Here is a 17,060-nt window from a genome sequence, read left to right on the forward strand (position 1 = left end):
GTTACGGGTGTTACATAGATGCATCAGATTTGATTCTTGAAGGAATAAATCTACCTCTTACAATTGCATCAAAATAAAAGAAGTACTGTAGTTTATTTGGAATAAAAGTATGTACTTAAGAAAACATATTTGAAGGATAAAGCTATTTATCACACAAAAAATTTTGTTCCAATTTTATAGTACAACTAGGCCAAGATATCATTACTTACATTTACCTAATTTTGTGGGCCTAATAAATTTATGACAAAAATGTTTTCTTATTATTGATAGGTTTAAAAACTTCATTTAATAATCTTTTTCAGCCACATCCAACTCAAAATTGAACTCATAGTATGAACGGTTACCTTGTTCTTTAATTTCTGGTGTTATCTTAGATTGTTTTGTGAAATTCAGTCAAATACTAACAACAGTTTCATCTAGTTTAAAAAGTGTTTTACTTTTTCCTACTGACTTCAGAAACATTATTTTCACATCCTCCTCTTCATCAACCTCACTCTGGCAGATTCCCAAGTAACAGTATTGAATTTTGGATAGGGTTGGCTTCTTTTTACCACTTGCAAAGTAAACCAAGACAAATTTTAAATCAGAGTTTTCAATTTTATTAGTTAAGCTTAACTCACAAGCACTTCCAATGTTGTCTTGTGATTCAGATAGTGAAGCAGTCTCCTGATCAGAAGCATCAGAACTGCACACTTCATAGAAGTTTATGCATCTTTTTGCATGTAATGTTTTAACTTTGGCGTCCTCAGAAATAAATACTGACACCCTTGTCATTAATGACTCTGCTGTTTTTGAAACCAGCAAATCAGTTGTGTTATAAGGCCAAAAGTGATGTCAGCCCTGGATTTGAGGAATCGTTTGTAAATTTTTCCACCTTTCATCCAAAATAGGAATGTTATGCTCCTATCTTATCAACCCATAATATCTTAAACTTAATAAAATTCTTCAGAGTGTAGTCATAAAACTCAATTGTATTGTTAATAATAATTTTCCTAGATCTAACAGCATGTCCACATGCTCCTCTTCAGTGCACCTCCAAGCCATCCATGGCTCCTTTACCATGTGAACTGGCAAAAAAATTCCACTTAACTGTCAATCCAAAGTCTCTCTCAAAATAACATAGATTGGACAAAGTATATTTATTTTTGAACTGCCCAGCACAGTACATTGTTAAACATAGGCTCTTATGAATGACTAGAATTTGCCTCAATAAGCAGTTTACTGGGCATATATAAAATTTAAAACTGAGGTTATAAATATTGTTGTTCTTGGAAAAGTCAGAATGGAAAACAAACTATATGTAAAGAATTTTGGGCTTAATTAACTTTTTAGGGGAACATCAGTTGAGTCAGGTTAATGCTCTAATTAACTTTTATAATGTAGGTGTAGTGCTTAAAAAATGTATGCAGAGGAATAAAAATTTTTGTTTTCATGCTTACAACTGTTTTCATATGTAATAAACATAGTTAAAAAACTTTTTTCATTCATAATAATACCCTTTGGTTATAATTTAAATGTAGGGCCTAGGCCTACTAAAGATGAAGGTGGCATTAAACCTTCCAATTCAAGTTATGGATGTTACGCATGTGTTAAGTAACACCCGAAACGAAAATTAGTAACACCCGTAACAGCTCTAAGAGTGTTAAATAAGATTTCAAAATGCCATGTAATGGTATGATATTGTAAAACATGTGCATAACCTCACTTTTACAGAAAGGTATTGTACAGAACAAATTTACTAGATTACAAATTAAACTTTTGTATCTTTTTTGTTACGGGTGTTACAAGCTGCATATATATTATAAAACTAACAAAATGCATTTAGCTTACTTCAACAAAACGAATTATTATGAGCTATAACAATGTTGACTTCAATATTCTTTGCAACAATAGAACAATCAGCCATAGATAACACAACTAATACTCACCTGGAAATTGCATAAAACATACCTCTATGTGGTGCCATAGAGTAGTGCACTTTAAACACTTAGTGAAGGTAGAAATTTATTTTTTTCATATTCATGATTATTTTGCAATGAACAAATGTACTTTTAACTTGGCATTTTTAGGGTTATATTTGTAATTTTGTCATTTTAATTTTTTTTGTCACAAAGTCTCTTTAACATGGAATGACCCATGACTAAGTGGACACCTGCCACATCTTGATTGAAATGAAAAAAATTGGGCAAATTCTCGTCTGGAAAAACCAATAATTAGTGACAAAGTTTGGTGTTATCAATATGAACCAACCGCAAAATGATCAAGTGTAAAATGGGTTTCTGATGAGCCAGCAAAACTGCAGATGGTGTGAATGTGATGCACTACATCCCAAAGGAGGACTTTTCTAACAGTTTCACAATGTTGTATGAAAGTTCTGTGTGTGGCACAAAGTGAGGGTGGGGAAGGGGGGAGGAGAGAGGACCACGTAGATCACCTTAACTTTTTATTAATTCAATGTTAAAACATTTTGGACTGATCGGATATGTTCACGTAACAACTTGTTTTAAACAAGAACCACGTTAGAAAACTTATGGTATATACGAAACAAATATGCTTGAATTGTTTCATTAAGGCGAAAGCAGCACTAACAATTCTTCAATAAAATGCTGTCAATTGTCAACTGATATGTGTCAATTCAATTTGAGCTGCTTTCAATCTTTGCACATATACTAATTCTTCCATTTCGATTTGCACTGTTCATTTATTTTCTTGGTATCTGAAAAATCACAGGAAATGAGTCATTTTATTGCTGTGCCCTTCCTGCTGTCACATTACCTTAACCTAAATCAGGAGGAAAACCTGTAAGAGAGTCTTGCTAATTATGACACTGTTCTAGTCTTCAACTGCTTATATAACAAAGGAAAATTCAGGATAGTTGCTACGCATCATATAGCAGAGATGCCGAGTTGCAGATAGGCACAACAACAAAAAAAAAGACTGTCACAACAAGAAGTTTTCGGCCAAGGCCTTTCTCAAAACGCACACGCACACGCACACACACACACACACACACACACACACACACACACACAAAAACACAAACACACACAGTCACTGGAAGCTGAAGCCAGAGTAGCTGCGTTTGCACACGCACAGGTGGGTGTGTGTGGCCTGTTTTTGACAAAGGCCTTGTTGGCCAAAAGCTTATTGTGTGACAGTCTTTTTGTTGCCAATCTGCACCTCAGCATCTCTGCTTCTGGTGATTAGAAACTATCCTTTTCATAATATTGTTGCCTGAGAACTATACTTCGGTTTGCCTGCACCACACTTATAACTAGTCATTGGGGCTATTGCTTCCATGTAAGTGTGGTTCACCATCATCCAAGCAAAATAGGATAGCAAACCAAACATAACTAAGACCCAAGTCAAATACTTTACCTGTATCGATTTTTGCAATACTATTAATACAAGCAAGTCTGAAAGTATTTGTAAAGCAGAAAAAGCACCTTCCTGACCCTAAGTTGACTAATACATTGAATGTCTAGCATCTTCTCCAGAGAAATAAAAATAATTGAAGTTTTCAATTCAAAACACATGCACTTAACACTAAGTCTACAGTATCTGGAGAAGTAGTGCTGACAGGCGTAAATAATACATAATTTCCTACCATTAATTTGTTAATGACAATAGAGAACACTGTTTCAGTAAGATACCAGCTTTCTCTCATACAAACTAAGGTGCTTTGTATACAGCAATGAAACACCACACAAAAAAATATTAGAAAGGAGTTGTGTGATCGGCATAAGTGGTAATTTTAACGTCAGCTAAAAAGTCAGATCAGTTTAGATTCTCAATTTAAAGAATCAAATACCGAATATTTGTTTCCAAGATGCTAATAACTGACAAATTGGCCATATATTAAAACACATTAAAAGTTGTTTAATTTATATACGAAACATTTACAAATGCTGTATGTTAAACATGTTAAGAAATCATCTTACTAAATTAAGACCAGGGGTCATTCCATGTTAAAGAGACTTTGTGACAAAAAATTAAAATGACAATATTACAAATATAACCTTAAAAAATGCCAAGTTAAAAGTACATATGTTCATTGCAAAATAATCATGAACATGAAAACATTAAATTTCTACCTTCACTAAGTCTTTAAAGTGCACTACTCTATGGCACCACAGAGAGGTATGTTTTATGCTATTTCCAGATGAGTATTAGTTGTGTTATCTATGGCTGATTGTTCTATTGTTGCAAAGAATATTGAAGTCAACATTGTTATAGCTCATAATAATTCGTTTTGTTGAAGTAAGCTAATTGCATTTCTTTATTTTGTTAGTTTTATAATATATATGCCGCTTGTAACACCCGTAGCAAAAAAGATACAAAAGTTTAATTTGTAATCTAGTAAATTTGTTCTGTACAATACCTTTCTGTAAAAGTGAGGTTATGCACATGTTTTACAATATCATACCATTATATGGCATTTTGAAATCTTATTTAACACTCTTAGAGCTGTTACAGGTGTTACTAATTTTTGTTTCGGGTGTTACTTAACACATGTGTAGCACCCGTAACTTGAATGGGAAGGTTTAATGCCACCTTCATCTTTAGTAGGCCTAGGCCCTACATTTAAATTATAACCAAAGGGTATTATTATGAATGAAAAAAAAATTTTAACTATGTTTATTACATATGAAAACAGTTTTAAGCATGAAAACTAAAATTTTTATTCCTCTGCATACATCTTTTAAGCACTACAACTACATTATAAAAGTTAATTAGAGCATTAACCTGACTCAACTGATGTTCTCCTAAAATGTTAATTAAGCCCAAAATTCTTTAGATTACATATAGTTTATGTTTTCCATTCCAACTTTTCCAAGAACAACAATATTTATAACCTCAGTTTTAAATTTTATATAGGCCCAGTAAACTGCTTATTGAGGCAAATTCTAGTCATTCATAAGAGTCTATGTTTAACAATGTACTGTGCTGGGCAGTTCAAAAACAAATATACTCTGTCCAATCTATGTTATTTTGAGAGAAACTTTGGACTGACAGTTGAGTGGAATTTTTTGGCAGTTCACATGGTAAAGGAGCCATGGATGGCATTGGAGGTGCACTAAAGAGGAGCATGTGTACAGCTGTTAGATCTAGGAAAATTATTATTAATAACACAACTGACTGTTATGACCACACTCTGAAGAATTTTTCTAAAATTAAGGTATTATGGGTTGATAACATAACAGTGGAGCATAACAGTCCTATTTTGGATGAAAGGTGGAAAATTTTACAAGGGATTCCTCAAATTCAGGGCTGTCATCACTTTTGGCCTTATAACACAACTGATTTGCTGGTTTCAAAAACAGCAGAGTCATTAATGACGAGGGTGTCAGTATTTATTACTGAGGAGGCCAAAGTTAAAACATTACATGCAAAAAGATGCATAAACTTCTATGAAGTGTGCAGTTCTGATGATTCTGATCAGGAGACTGTTTCACTATCTGAATCACAAGTCAATATTGGAAGTGCTTGTGAGTTAAGCCTAACTAATAAAATTGAAAAGTCTGATTTAAAATTTGGGTTATTTGTCTTGGATGACATTCCAAATGACAAAAAGAAGCCAACCCTATCCAAAATTCAATACTGTTACTTGGGAATCTGCCAGAGTGAGGTTGATGAAGAGGAGGATGTGAAAATAATGTTTCTGAAGTCAGTAGGAAAAAGTAAAACACTTTTTAAACTAGATGAAACTGATGTTTGTTTTGTGAAATTCAGTCAAGTACTACCTAAGGCAGGCTGTTCCAACCGAGCTCCAGGGAGCCGGAGCGCTCCGGAGCGCTCACTGCGGCAGCTCGGAGCCCGCGTGGCGGGGGAAAGCGAACTCACTGCCCCCTGGCCGCATGCAGCCGTAATAATCCATGCTCAATGACAGCTATGACTAGCCGCGGGAGCCCTGTACCTCTGTTGGAGGATACCTTTCTATTCATTGAGAGGCATGGTCGACCGCAGTGTTTTGTATGTCATAAAGTATTTAATTCTGCGAAGAGGTACAATATACAGAATTAAATACAGTCAGGTAGAAGGCATTACACGCAGAGAACTGGTAGCCAGGCTTAAGAACGACATACCAGTAGATGTATGTTTAAAAACGGATTCGTAATACGGAGGGTATCAAAACATGCAACATAGTTCGTGTTCTGTAATGCATCAAGAGGCACTGTGTGCTGAAACAGCAGACTAGGAGGCGTGATGAAAGATGTCGTGAAGTGTGTGAATTTTGTGCGTCGCCAAAGGATTCCTGAAAGATGTGGAAGTGGAGTATGGGGATATATCTTACCACAGTACAGTTCGTTGGCTGAGTCGTGGAAAAGTTCTTGATGTTTTCTTTGCCATTAGTGAAGAAATACCCCTTTTCTAGAAATGAAAGGGGAAGTAATGCGTTGTCTGAAAGATATAAAATGGATATCAGACCTGGCGTTCCTAGCTGACATAACTATGCATCTGAATAATTTAAATCTGTCATTGCAGGGCAAAGGGCAGCTAATCATTGACATGCACGACCAGATCAAAGTGTTCATGGAAAAAATACGTTTATTTGAGAGGCAGATGAGTAATGGACATCTAACGTTCTTCAATCATCTTGCTTCTTTAAAACTACCTGAAGGTACTACTCTCGGCGATTACCAAGCAAACTTAAAGCAGCTCATCACGTCGTTTGACACACGATTCCGAGACCTCACTAGTTTGGAAATGGAACTTAAGGTGTTCAGCACTCCTTTTTCAGTTTCCACCGATGACTTGTCATCGTCACTTCAATTGGAGATTATTGATTTGCAAAATTCAACTTTGTTGAAAGAGAGGTACTACAACACGTTGTATTTGTCACGATGGTAGTGTTCATTACAGAAAAAACATTTCTCAAACTTCACAACAATGCCGCTCAGATCATGTTCATGTTCGGATCTACGTTTTGATGTGAGCAGCTTTTCTGAGCAATGAAAACAGTTACAAAGTAAGGAATGATCGCTTCTTCAGGATGCAACAATGAAGGCCATCCTCCGCATTAACGCTGCGAACACTTTGACGCCAGATATTTCCGATCTTGCAATGAAAAGAAAATTTCAAACTACAGAGGCCCAATAAATTTAGTATGCAATTTCTTGTAAAACATTTGTTTCATATTTATTTCCTGAAGATCGTATTTCCTGGTGTAGCACGTCACCACGTCTTAGCAGCTAAGAGTGTGAGGTTGTCGATCTTGTAAGACGCAGCTGGCACATCAAAACGCTTGCCTTGCCGCCTGCCTCAGCCAGCCGTGCCACGTGCTGGCCCACTTGACTGGTCACAGCGAGCGACACGGCTCCCTGGAGCAGGGAGCGCTCCACGGCTCACAACGGAGCCCACGAGCTGGAACAGCCTGATCTAAGGTAACAACACCAGAAATCAAACAACAAGGTAACCGTTTGTACTATGACTTCAATTTTGAATTGGATGTTGCTGAAAAAGATTATTAAAAAGTTTTTAAACCTATCAATAATAAGAAAACATTTTTGTCATAAATTTGTCAGGCCTACAAAATGAGGTAAATGTAAGTAACGATATCTTGGCCTAGTTGTGCTTTAAAACTGTGAACAAAATTTTTTGTGTAATAAATAGCTTTATCCTTCAAATATGTTTTCTTAAGTACATACTTCTATTCCAAATAAACTATAATACTTCTTTTCTTTTTATGCAATTGTAAGAGGTAGATTTATTCCTTTAAGAATGAAATCTGATGAATCTATGTAGCACCCGTAACATTTAATGTAACACCCGTAACAGCAAAAAATATATAAATACTGAAATATCCACGGGTGTGCTGCCAGTATATAGTGTCCAACGGGAACAATATTTCAGCGATCATACATGTCGCCATCATCAGGTGAATTGACGGACTGAGCTCCTGTGAACGTGCTGGCACGGAGATCCGTACGCTAAGGCTGCTCAGAGGGAACTGGGTTCGGTCGCGGCGGCGGCGATAATCGGCCGCCGCCGCGACCAAACCCAGTTCCCTCTGAGCAGCCTTAGCGTACGGATCTCCATGCCAGCACGTTCACAGGAGCTCAGTCCGTCAATTCACCTGATGATGGCGACATGTATGATCGCCGAAATATTGTTCCCGTTGGACACTATAGACTGGCAGCACACCCGTGGATATTTTGATTATCAAATACGCCGGGAGAAACTCAAGAATCACATATAAATACTGAGTTATGATGTCCAAAAAAATAAAAATTTATATTTCAAAATAAAATTTGGGGCAATACCTTTTAACAGTTGTTTTACAAGAACAAAAGCTTCATCAAGTTCACAGAAATTAGAGAATTCCCTAACTCATAACAGGGGCCAGGTCTGCTTTTGGTAACACCCGTAACACTACTTTTTTGATTAATAACCAGGAGAACAATAAAACAATTCCAGTATCAACATTTATAACATGAAATATAATGTAAGCCTTAAAAGTTTTCAATATTAAATCCAATAAATATTTTTCCTTACATTATTTTTCCCGATTTTAAGGTGTGTGCATGTAACACCCGTAACTATGGAATTGCCCCCAGATGCACAAATGTCAGTAGAACAAAATTTGTTCCTTTCAATTGTTTGTCCTCTAATGTGGACAATACATGTGTGTCAACGTATTTCAGTTGAACATTACAATAAATCAGATATTTCCACTGTAAGGGAATCATACAAGAACAAGATTTAATGAGGAGGAATGCTCCTTTAATGCCACTAGCTGCAACATGTGTAATTCTTTTATTCATTTGTGAATGTTTTTAAACAGCCACTGTACTACAAAAATATCAATGCCGGACTCAAGTTTTTTACTGTTTTTCAGGTTAAATGCTATGCTGCAAAGTAACCTCTGCCAATGGAACATTTAAAACCTAAATTTCATACTATATTGAATTTACAGAGGTGTACATTAATTAATGTTCCTTCCAAGAGCTGACTGTGCGGCAACTGAATACTTTTTATGAAGCCAGTACCACAACCATTCCGTTTAATATTTAGTAGAGCTCTATGCATATGGTTATTTTATTACATTTTTCTTGCATTCTTCATGGAGCCATATGCTGTGAGAAAACCACAACATAAAGCAATTGATGGATTTTACGCAGCATTAGTGCAGCTCCATCACCAAACCAATTCACCGATGAAGAACAATAACTCCCTCTGCTCAACTACTTCAATTTTTTTTACATTGTTTTATTGAAGCATACTGATAGCCTGTTTCTCCAGAAAAAGATCTCATTACACTCATCAACAACATGTGTAACGTTGAATCTGAATCTTATAAAAAGGATAACAGTTTCAGTATTTTACCCAACAATCATTTAACATTTTTGCACAAAGATATGAACGGATTTTAAAATAGAACCATGCAAAAAAAAAAAAAAAAAAAAAAAAAAAAAAAAGGCATTTCACTGTATAATAAAATGGTACCCACATGAAAAAGGAAGAAAGACAAGAGTTCATTACTGACCCCTGGCAATGTAAATATCAAATCGGAGAGCACAAGCTCAGAAAGGGCAATGACTGGAAGAAAAAAAAAAAAAAAAAAAAAAAAAAAACACGCTACATACAAATTTTAGCCTACTGGGAAATCATCTGTTGCAGTAACCTATTCTGAAAGTACATGTTTAACTGTAGTGAAACCGAAGGGCGCTGTAGTTGTTACGGCTTTGTTTCAGGAAGTTCAGGATTGGTAGAATCTAAAAAAATTTACGACGCGAAAATAAAAAAAAAAAAGAATCCGCAGTTTCTTTGTACTTACTTGTTGGGATCTTCTTGATCTGGGGGAGGCAGAGACGGTGGTGGACCGGACGGCAACGGCGGCGGTGGTAAAGGAACACCCAGCAAAGAGGGGGGTGGTTTGTTCATTGGAGGCAATGGTAATGGTGGAGGAATTGACGCGTTGAACTGCATACCACAGGTAGGCAACGGAATGTTGAATGCTGGCGTTGAAACAACTGGGGGTGGACTCGATGGTAATATCGGAGCTGGGTCCGATTCTCCTGGCAATGGTATATCCATTTCGACGCCAGAAGGTTATCTGAAACAGGTCGAATTTAATCCCCAAAGCACATTCTGCGTAAGAGTTCTCTTCCTGTTTCCATGAGGGAGTCATGAAATTTATACCTTTCAGACTGCAAAAGATCAATATTATACAAAACCGATTGCACAGTTTACACTTGCTTTATCCTCTCCCCCAACATCGGCGCGTTTGGAAATACGTTTAGAAGACGCTACCATTTCTATAAACGGTAGCCAACTACACGTACGTGATATAAGTTCTGTATATTGTTATTCCGCTTCAGTTTCTCTAACCAAATAACAACACTAATGCACTTTTTCTCCTTTAACAAACATTAAATAACATTCATAAACAAGCACAATTCGCCATTATACTACTCAGCCATTTCAAAGATAATGTATGAGCATGAATGCTCGTATTAAAGAAGTAGATCCGTAATAATTTTTTTAAACCTGAAAAAAATTCTAGAACTGAAATCTTTCAAATATTTGAGATGAAGTTGAGTCAATGGAAATTAAATTATGAGAATTTAGATGTAGATGTAGAATGTAAAATGTATCAAAAATAGTTTTGGATTTATCACCGTAATAGCAGTTGCCAACCAATACACCTTCGGTAGATTTTTTTTCGTGATCAGTGGTTGTTAGTAATAATAGATAATTAAGTATTAGTTTGAAGTTCAGAGTTTCATAGGTAATTAAGTCATATTGACCATAATATCAGTTCTCACAAGGGTCCAGTATGGACGAAGACTATTTCCCAGACATACAACGAGCAACGCAACGAAAACTTGCTCATTAATCACCTCACTATAACCCTCGGAGGCTAGAAAAAAATCTGTTCCACAGAAGTAGGGCGAAGAAATAGATTACACGTATAAATCACTTAAAGGCTTCAAACGCACTGAGAGAGTGTTATTAGCAGGGGGCAAATTGTCGTTCGTAAACAATTTTCGAATGCAAAAAAATCGATTTCATTTTACGGTTTAGCTTTTTTGTATTTACAGGAGGTAGATACTATATACACGTATTAGAGAAGCCATCTAACTCACATTAAAGTACATACGATTTATGATAAGGTATCAGACACTGGGGAATTTATCAGGGCGTACTGGGTTCCAAAAATGCACGATTTCCAAATTTATATGCGACGTATTGCTTACCAATACTCGCCACATTGGTTTTTTTAATACATAATAAGTATAAATAAACCTTTTGAATTGGCAGCTATTGTACTACCGGAGCTGTATGTGTACCGATCACCGAGTGGTGATAGGGTCACTTTCCTCAGTCAGTTAACTGGAGTCCTGGAAACATTCTCAGCTCCCAAAAATTAAATAAAAAAATATGGAGACATTAGTTTTAACACGGTGTTGAGGGTGAAATTAGTAACAACTTCCTAAACATTTTGAACACATTTAGCGTGGTACAAATGGTAAAAGCTGCCACTGGGGCCTCAAAAAGATCAGCAACAGTCGTAGACCATATATATTTAAAGACATTGAAAGGGAAAACAGAAATATTTATAACAATTATTATCCTTTCTCGTCATCGCCTTCATATCATAGTTTACTTTTAACGTCACTGGCAAATTTTTGTGTATAACCTCAATTCTTTCATTGTGTATACCTTAATAAGCAACTTAACAATGCTTAGTTCCTTATTTAACCATTAAAGACATGGAGAAATATTTATGTATCACCTACATTATTTTATTCTTTTCTTCTTCTATTAAGTGTACTTTAGTTAGATCACGTGCAGTGCAATTATGTATTATTCATTTAGACGTCCAGTTCTGTAGGACCAAATTGAGGAGTAAATCTCTAAGGTCAATGTAAATATGTTTCGTAACATATGAATCATAATTTATAAAATCTCTTGTACATTATACGTGACGCAATGATTTCATCCAAATCCTTAAAGTTGGATGAATAAATAATAAAAATAATAATAATGTGATAATTCTATGTGTTTACCACCAACCTGTGGTAATGTGGCCACTTTCTTCAACAAATTAAGTGAAGTCCTAGAAATAGTCTCAGCCTCCAATAATAATGTCATAATATGTGGAGACATGAATGTTAAACGCAGGTGTTGAGGGTAAATTAGTAATAACTTCCTCCACATTTTGAGCACTTTTGGCATGGCACAAATCATTTATACTGCTATGAGAGTTTCAAAAAGTTCAGCTTCAATTTGAGGCCATGTACTTATGAATAATGACAGAGAAAACTGTAAAGTATTTATGACAGATCTTGTCATTTTGGATCATTACTTTATCAGATAATAAAGTTAAAGACAGGATCTGTGGAAAAAAAAGATATTTTTTCTAGGACATTGGAAAATCAAACCTATGATGATGTGTAAAGGGCTACACTAATACACAGTTCCTTGAGTACTATCACAGGTATAAAAAAATGTGCAGGAGGGTACTGCTTGCTGAAAAAAATCTATGAAAATAGAAGGATAACTATAGGTATTAGGAAATCCTCAAGGACACTTAAATTTCTCACCTCTTTGCTAAAGGGCTACAGTAATACTCAGTATCTCATGTACTATCACAGATATAAAAAAAAAATTGCAGAGGGTACAGCTTGCTAGAGAAAAATGAAAAAAAAAAAAATCTATGAAAATAGATAACTGCAGGTATTAGGAAGTCGTGAGAGATACTTAAGTTTCTCACATTTTTGGTAAAGGGCTGCATTAATACACAGTTCTTTGAGTAGTAGCACAGGTATAAAAAAAATTTACAGGAGGGTATTATTTTCTGGAAAAAAATCAATGCCAAAATAATATATCATGCAGAAAATAAAAGCAAAATGTTGTGGGATGTTATAAAACAAGAAACTGGAAAAGGCACCCACAAACATAATAGCATACAAATCAAAGACAGTAATAGAATAATAGAAAGTTCCCAGGAATCAGCAAATTTTGTTAACGATTATTTCTGTGGTATTGTGAAGAATCTGTAGCAAGAGCTTCCTAAAACAGATGTAGCACCCACAATGACTTACACAGCAAGCAAAATGGTGTTATTTCTTGAAGTTAGAAAGACAGTACAGCAATTAAAAAATGAATTCAGCAGTCATAGATGACGTTCCTGTCTCTGTTCTCAAGGCGTTTATAAACAGCATACAAGGCCCATTAATAAACATAATATGTCATTCTTGTAGTTCATATATTTTCCCAGAGTACCTAAAGCCTATAGGAGTAGTGCCCTTACCAATGAAAGGTAATGCAGAAAGCACTGAAAACAACAGGCCAGTTTCACTGCTGTCATCATTCTCAAAAGTAATACAGTAGAAGCAACCATGAAAGAGAGACTGATAACTTATGTGAGAAAATACAGCCTCTGTAACGAAGCATAGTTTGGTTTCAGAAATGGAAGAAGTGCATATCAGCCATTGCAGAGTTCACAAACTTGAAGCTCTTGATAGGGATGATTGTGTTACAAGCCTTTTCTGAGACTTGGCAAAGGCTTTTGACACTGTGGACCATAAAATACTATTGAACAAGTTAGCGGCATTACGTATAAGAGGAATAGTGAATGAGAGCTTTCAGTCTTACATGGAAAGGAGGGTATAAAAAGTGGAGGTTGTTCACATGTCTGCTGATGATAAATGTTTAGTGACAAAACAGTCAAACAAGCGATATATAAACATAGGTTTTCCTCAGGACACTGTATTGGGTTCAATTCTGTTCCTAAAATAAAAACAATGAAAAAAAAGATACACCATGAAGGAATTATCTGAATGGAATGGAAACTGATAGATATGATGTACATTAAAAAAAAAAAAAAAAAAAAAAAAAAAAAAAAAAATCTGAAAAACTGGATGTTTTATTCAAAAGAAAGAGATTCACAAAATTGAACAAGTCATTAATGTGTTGGTCCACCTCTGGCCCTTATGCAAGCAATTATTTGGCCTGGCATTGACTGACTGAGTTGTTGGATGTCCTCCTTAGGGAAGTCATGCAAAATTCTGTCCAGTTGGTGCCTTAGATCATCAAAATCCTGAGCTTGCTGGAGGGCACTGTCCATAATGCTCCAAACGTTCTCAATTGTGGAAAGATGTGGTGACTTTGCAGGTGAAGGTATGGTATGCCAAGCACAAAGATATGCAGCAGCATTATCCTACTGAAATGTAAGCCCAGAATAGCTTGCCATGAATGGCAACCAAACAAGACATAAAGTATCATCGAGGTACTACAGTGCCATAAGGGTGCTGTGGATGACACCGTAAAGGATCCTGCTCTGAAAAGAAATGGCACCCCAGACCATCAGTCCCAGTTGGACAATCATATGGTGGGTGACAGTAAGATTGGTAACCGACAGCTGTTGCAGGCGTCTCCAGACACGTCTTCCCTGGTCATCGGGGCTCAGTTCAAAGCGGGACTCATTGTAAAGAACTACTTAAAAACTAGGCATCCTTACTGCACCAAGTGAGTATATCTAGCAGTTTATCATATATATATCAGGAAAAACATTACTATTTCAGTAGCAGTTCTACACACACACATAAAAAAAAGTTTTGCATCATTTCAGTTGTGAGAGTTCCAAAACCTGTACAGAAAATTGGAATAGGAATCAACATAAACACCATTTCCACCCTGTTTTTTGCTCATGAAAACCACACATTGCATGTTGTACCAGCATACAGCGAGACCTTCAGAGGCTTTGGTCCAGATTTCTGTACACACCGGTACCTCTAATACCCAGGAGCAAATCCTCTTGCATTGATGTGTGCCTATATTCATTGTGGCATACTGTCCACAACTTCATCAAGGCACTGTTGATACAGATTGTCCCACTCCTCAACGTCGATTCGGCGTAGATCCCTCAGCATCGTTGGTGGGTCATGTCATCTATAAACAGCCCTTTTCAATCTATCCCATGCATGTTCGATAGCGTTCATGTCTGGAAAACATGCTGACCACTCTAATTGAGCGATTTTGTTATCCTGAAGGAAATCATTCACAAGATGTGCACGATGGGGAAGCAAATTGTCATCCATGAAGATGAATGCCTCACCAATATGCTGCCAGTATGGTTGCACTATCGGTTGGAGGATGGCATTCACGTATCATACACCCATTATGGTGCCTTCCATGACCACCAGTGGTGCACATCGGCCCCACATAATGACACCCCAAAACAGCAAGGAACCTCCACCTTGCTGCATTCACTGGTCAGTGCGTCTAAGGTGTTCATTCTGACCAGATTGCCTCCAAACACGTCTCCGATGATTGTCTGGTTGAAGGCACATGCAACACCCATCGGTGAAGAGAACATGATGCCATTCCTGAGCGGCCCATTCGGCATGTTGTTGGGCCCATCCGTATGGCGCTGCATGGTGTGATGGTTGCAAAGCTGGACCTTGTCGGATGTCGGGAGTGAAGCTGTGCATCACGCAACCTACTGCACACAGTTTGAGTTGTAACACGACATCCTGTGGCTGTGGGCGAAAATCATTATTCAATATGGTGGCATTCCTGTCAAAATTCCTCCAAGCCATAATCCATAGGTAGCGGTCATCTACTGCAGCAGTAGCCCTTGGGACATGTCATCGACAGTTCCTGTCTCTCTGTATCTCCACCATGTCTGAACAATATCACTTTGGTTCACTCCAAGATGCCTGGACACTTCCCTTGTTGAGACCCCTTCCTGGCAGAAAGTAACAATGTGGACACAATTGAACCGCAGTATTGACCGTCTAGTCATGGTTGTAGTACACACAACATGACCCGTGTACCTCGTTCCTGGTAGAATGACTGGAACTGATTGGCTGTCGGAACCCCCCCGCCCCCCCCCCCCCAATCTATTAGGCACTGCTCATGCATGGTTGTTTACATCTTTGGGCGGGTTTAGTGACATCTCTGAACAGTCAAAGGGACTGTGTCTCTGATACAATATCTATAGTCAACATCCATCTTCAGGAGTTCTGGGAACTGGGGTGATGCAAAACTTTTTATGATGTGTGTGCAATCTTGGAACAAGAGCCAGTTTGGACTTACATTTACCAAGGAGAAACAAACAAGTAAAACTCAAAAACAACATTTTCTATCACAGATTAATAAATTTCTCCAAGAGATGAAAAAGATTACTAAAATACATCTGTTTAAATAAAGGCAGCTGAAATGATCCTCATCAGTAGTTCATACTACACGACTAAACATTTCTTAGCAGACTCAAATTAATGCTTAATAATAAAAAGAGGATAACTGCAACAACCTGCCACACTGCAATACAAGGGGGGACCCAAAAATAACCGGAATTTCTTTCTAGAAAGCATATACTTTATTGTCTTCAAATACAACCTTAATCTCCTTCGAAGTGCTCTCCATTAGCATTAATACACTTGTTCAAACGTTCATTCCATTGTCCGAAGCACCTTTTAAATTCGTCCTCTTTGATACCTGCTAGCACTTTCATGACATTGCGTTTTACGTCTTCCACATCCGCAAAACGCTTCCCTCTCAAGTCTCTTTTCATCCTCTGGAATAGGAAGAAGTCTGAGGGTGCTAAATCCAGCGAATAGGGCGTGTGGGTCTAGATAGTCTTCTTCGTTGAGGCCAAAAACTGGCAAACGCTGAGAGCCGTGTGAGAATAGGAAGAAATCTGAGGGTGCTAAATCCAGCGAATAGGGCGTGTGGGTCTAGATAGTCATCTTCGTTGAGGCCAAAAACTGGTGAACGCTGAGAGCCGTGTGAGCAGGAGCGTTGTCGTGATGCAGAAACCACATGCCAGAATCCCACAAAGCTGGACATGTCCGCGACAAACTTCTGTGAAGCCATTTCATAACCTCCAGATAGAATTGTTTGTTTACTGTCTAGCTTTCAGGGACAAATTCAGAGTGTACGATCCCTTTGATGTCAAAAAAAAACAGATCAACATCGTTTTCTCATTCGATTTCACTTGTCAAGCTTTTTTTGGTCGAGGTGAGCCAGGTGACTACCATTGTGATGTCTGTTGTTTACTTTCTGGATTGTACCCATAACACCATGACTCTCACCTGTAATGATTT

At 37.1% G+C, this 17,060-nt stretch overlaps 1 protein-coding gene across 2 annotated transcripts in view; it reads right to left on the minus strand.

Moving 5' to 3' along the window:
* The window catches only part of LOC124552527 (cleavage and polyadenylation specificity factor subunit 6-like), an 80,458-nt gene extending 70,021 nt beyond the window's left edge, over positions 1–10,437 (minus strand). The window contains exons 1-2 of one of the 2 annotated variants that reach the window (XM_047126841.1): positions 10,144–10,437; positions 9,779–10,057 (exon numbers count right to left, since the gene is read on the minus strand). In XM_047126841.1, the coding sequence (XP_046982797.1) occupies positions 9,779–10,038 (260 nt within the window). In that variant the 5' untranslated portion in view covers positions 10,039–10,057; positions 10,144–10,437. Of the gene's footprint in view, positions 1–9,778 lie in introns of both variants that reach the window. The other variant, XM_047126842.1, reaches the window with a different exon arrangement.
* Between the last annotated feature and the right edge of the window lie 6,623 nt (positions 10,438–17,060).

This window comes from Schistocerca americana, chromosome 10, assembly GCF_021461395.2.
Source record: "Schistocerca americana isolate TAMUIC-IGC-003095 chromosome 10, iqSchAmer2.1, whole genome shotgun sequence".
NCBI lineage: Eukaryota > Metazoa > Arthropoda > Insecta > Orthoptera > Acrididae > Schistocerca > Schistocerca americana.